Consider the following 3,318-nt stretch of genomic DNA (forward strand, 5'->3'; position numbering starts at 1 on the left):
CAACACCACCATCACCGCCGCAGCAGCCGCCACCACCACCGTTGTCATCATCTTCATCATCTTTATGATCTGCATGTAAAAAATAGTTGGTGTATAAATCTGTGTGTGCGTGCACGCGTGTATGTGTGCATGCGTGTGTGTGTGTGTGTGTGTGTGTGTAAATGTATGTGTGAACGAATGTACATGCGTTAACTTTTCTAATATATATTTTCTTATTTTTATTCAGTTGCAGTTCTTGCTGGTGTTGACTATTCATCATTTACCCCGCTTGATGGACATTGGGCCACCAGATGAAGAAGGAATCGAAGGAGGAGGAGGAAATGGAGGAAATGGAGGAGGAGGAGAGGATTACGAGATTGAAGAAGACCTTGAGTACAATAACAACAACAGCAACAACGACAACCACAAGGACAACAGCAACGAAGAGATAGCATCACTAAAGACAGTTCCCTTGATTGTGTCATCAAGATTATCATCTGTGTCGTCAACGTCGACGATGTTGAGGAGGGGCGCAAACGAGATCCGTCACAGGAGGAACGAAGAAAACCATCGCCCCGTCCCTCGCACACGTCTCACGGTCCAGTGCAAGTCGAAATTTGAGCAGGACCTCGAGAAACAACCAGCTGACTCACCGTCTGTGCCATACTTAGCGACGTTCATTAAGTGGTTAGCCACATTCCTGCTTGGGTCCCTCTTTCTCACTTCCCTTGTCTTCAGCCGTTTGTCAATGATATCACTAACTCAGCATTTCAATTCCTCTCTGATGCTCGGTGGCTCTGACAACATCCATGTCTATGGTGAACAGGATTATGTGGTATTCTCGATGTTACTGCTGCTGCTGATTATTCCCCACTGCATCACACTGCTGCAGTCAATATGGGTTGGTGGTCTTGGAAGCCATACCCCGTGGCCAGATAATATTGGACTTGCAATCGTAAGTGTTATTGGCTGTTGAGTATTTTCAGCCTCTAATTCTTAATCTTAGTCAACTAAACTTTTGAACAACTAATGCTTGCTTTATATCTGTCATAAATACATGAATTTAGTTGGCACTCTGTCGCTTACGACGTCAAGGGTTCCGGTTGATCCGACCAACGGAACAGCCTGCTCGTGAAATTAACGTGCAAGTGGCTGAGCACTCCACAGACACATGTACCCTTAACGTAGTTTTCGGGGAGATTCAGCATGACACAGTGTGACACGGCTGACCCTTTGAATTACACTGTGTCACACTGAATCTCCACGAGCAGGCTGTTCCGTTGACCGGATCAACCGGAACCCTCGACGTCGTAAGCGACAAAGTGCCAAGAAACTACTAACTACTGCAAATAAGTACTAAATCTCAAAAGTCAAGTGTGTTTTCCAGGAGATGTATCCCTCATCTATTTAACACCATGAAGGTAATTGTCTGGACCATTACCTTTCACCTTTTTACACTCTTTATGGCAACAAAATTCATTGATACCAAACAAACACTGCTGGGTTTGATCTATAAATAGCTTGATTGAGAGAGAAAGAGATAGCATGTATTGTTCTGATTGAACTGGAGATGATGGAGCTCAAACAAGATAACCAATTAAATTTCACTTTTATCTATGATTCATAACTTCTAATATGGTTAAATGGAGCAAGGCCAAACTTATAATTGAAATAGCATACTTAATTATGTATAAAGCAAGCTATTAACCCTTTCGTTAGGATATTTTTTATTGCAGTGGACTATCTTTTCCCTCCTATCTGTTATAGGAAGCAGTGGAGGCGCAATGGCCCAGTGGTTAGGGCAGTGGACTCGTGGTCATAGGATCGCAGTTTCGATTCCCAGACCAGGCATTGTAAGTGTTTATTGAGCGAAAACACCTAAAGCACCACGAGGCTCCGGCAGGGGATGGTGGCGAACCCTGCTGTACTCTTTCGCCACAACTTTCTCTCATTCTTACTTCCTGTTTCTGCTATACCTGAATTTTCAAAGGGGCCAGCCTTGTCACACTGTGTCACGCTCAATCTCCCCGAGAACTACGTTAAGGGTACACGTGTCTGTGGAGTGCTCAGCCACTTGCATGTTAATCTCACGAGCAGGCTGTTCCGTTGATCGGATCAACTGGAACCCTCGACGTCGTAAGCGACGGAGTGCCAACATAGTTACAGGAAGCACAAGTGCTTTCACACACATGTATACACACGATGGGAACTATTTAAAAGTAGTTAGGGGTAAAGTGTTCTACTGTGGAGATAGTGTGATGAGAGGTACACTTCCCCCTGGAGAGAACACTTGACTATTACAGATATTTCTAAATTTACTACCTATTTACAACATCTATGGACAAGATAACTGAAATGTTGTTGTACAAAGTAATTCATTCTAGAGACACCATGATGTAAGATGCATTTCCTCCTGGAGAGAGCTCTAGTCAGTGCTACTTAATTGTACAGATTACCACAGCATCTATAGTGTATGCTGTGAAATTACCTGATCTGTTATGTTGTTGAATATAAAGAAGGTAGCGATCTGGCTGAATCATCAGCACATCGCGTGAAATGCTTAGCAACATTTTGTTTGTCTTCCCATTCTGAGATCAAATTCTGTCCAGGTAAAATTTGTCTTTCATCCCTTTGGGGTTGATCAAATAGGTATCAGTTGAACACAGGGGTCGATGTAGTTGACTTACCCACATCCCTGAAATTGCTGGCCTGCTGCCAAAACTTGAAACTAATATAAAACAATCCAACACAACCTGTTATATGTTAGGTAACCATTTTACTGGGGAAATCAAATATATCCACTCAAAATTTCATCACTCTTAACTACAGAAAGCAGTTTTAAATACCAATCTATCCATTGTTGAGGAATGTTATGTTTGAAACTAGTTTTCATTGAGGTATAACAAAATTATCGAGGCAACATGACTTGCAGAAAATACAAATTCTAGTTTTTAAGACCTGTTGGGGCAAGCGAAAGCGAAATTGTGATGGCACCTGTGCCCAGCGTTGCCTTTCTGGCACTTGTGCCCGCGGCATGTGTAAGGACTTTCGAGCGAGATCGTTGCCAGTGCCCCTGGACTGGCTCTTGTGCGGGTGGCACGTAAAATACACCATTTTGAGTGTGGCCGTTGCCAGTACCGCCTGACTGGCCTTCGTGCCGGTGGCACGTAAAAGCACCCACTACACTCTCTGAGTGGTTGGCGTTAGGAAGGGCACCCAGCTGTAGAAACTCTGCCAAATCAGATTGGAGCCTGGTGTAGCCATCTGGTTGCACCAGTCCTCAGTCAAATCGTCCAACCCATGCTAGCATGGAAAGCGGACGTTAAACGACGATGATAA

At 43.9% G+C, this 3,318-nt stretch overlaps 1 protein-coding gene across 1 annotated transcript in view; it reads left to right on the forward strand.

The window, feature by feature from the left end:
• LOC106878452 (uncharacterized) overlaps window positions 1-3,318 on the forward strand; it is a 52,170-nt gene that overhangs the window by 1,593 nt on the left and 47,259 nt on the right. The window contains exon 2 of the mRNA XM_014927665.2: window positions 227-934. Coding sequence (XP_014783151.1) covers window positions 272-934 — 663 coding nt within the window. The 5' untranslated portion in view covers window positions 227-271. The remainder of the gene's footprint in view (window positions 1-226; window positions 935-3,318) is intronic.

The sequence above is a fragment of the Octopus bimaculoides genome, chromosome 28, assembly GCF_001194135.2.
Source record: "Octopus bimaculoides isolate UCB-OBI-ISO-001 chromosome 28, ASM119413v2, whole genome shotgun sequence".
NCBI lineage: Eukaryota > Metazoa > Mollusca > Cephalopoda > Octopoda > Octopodidae > Octopus > Octopus bimaculoides.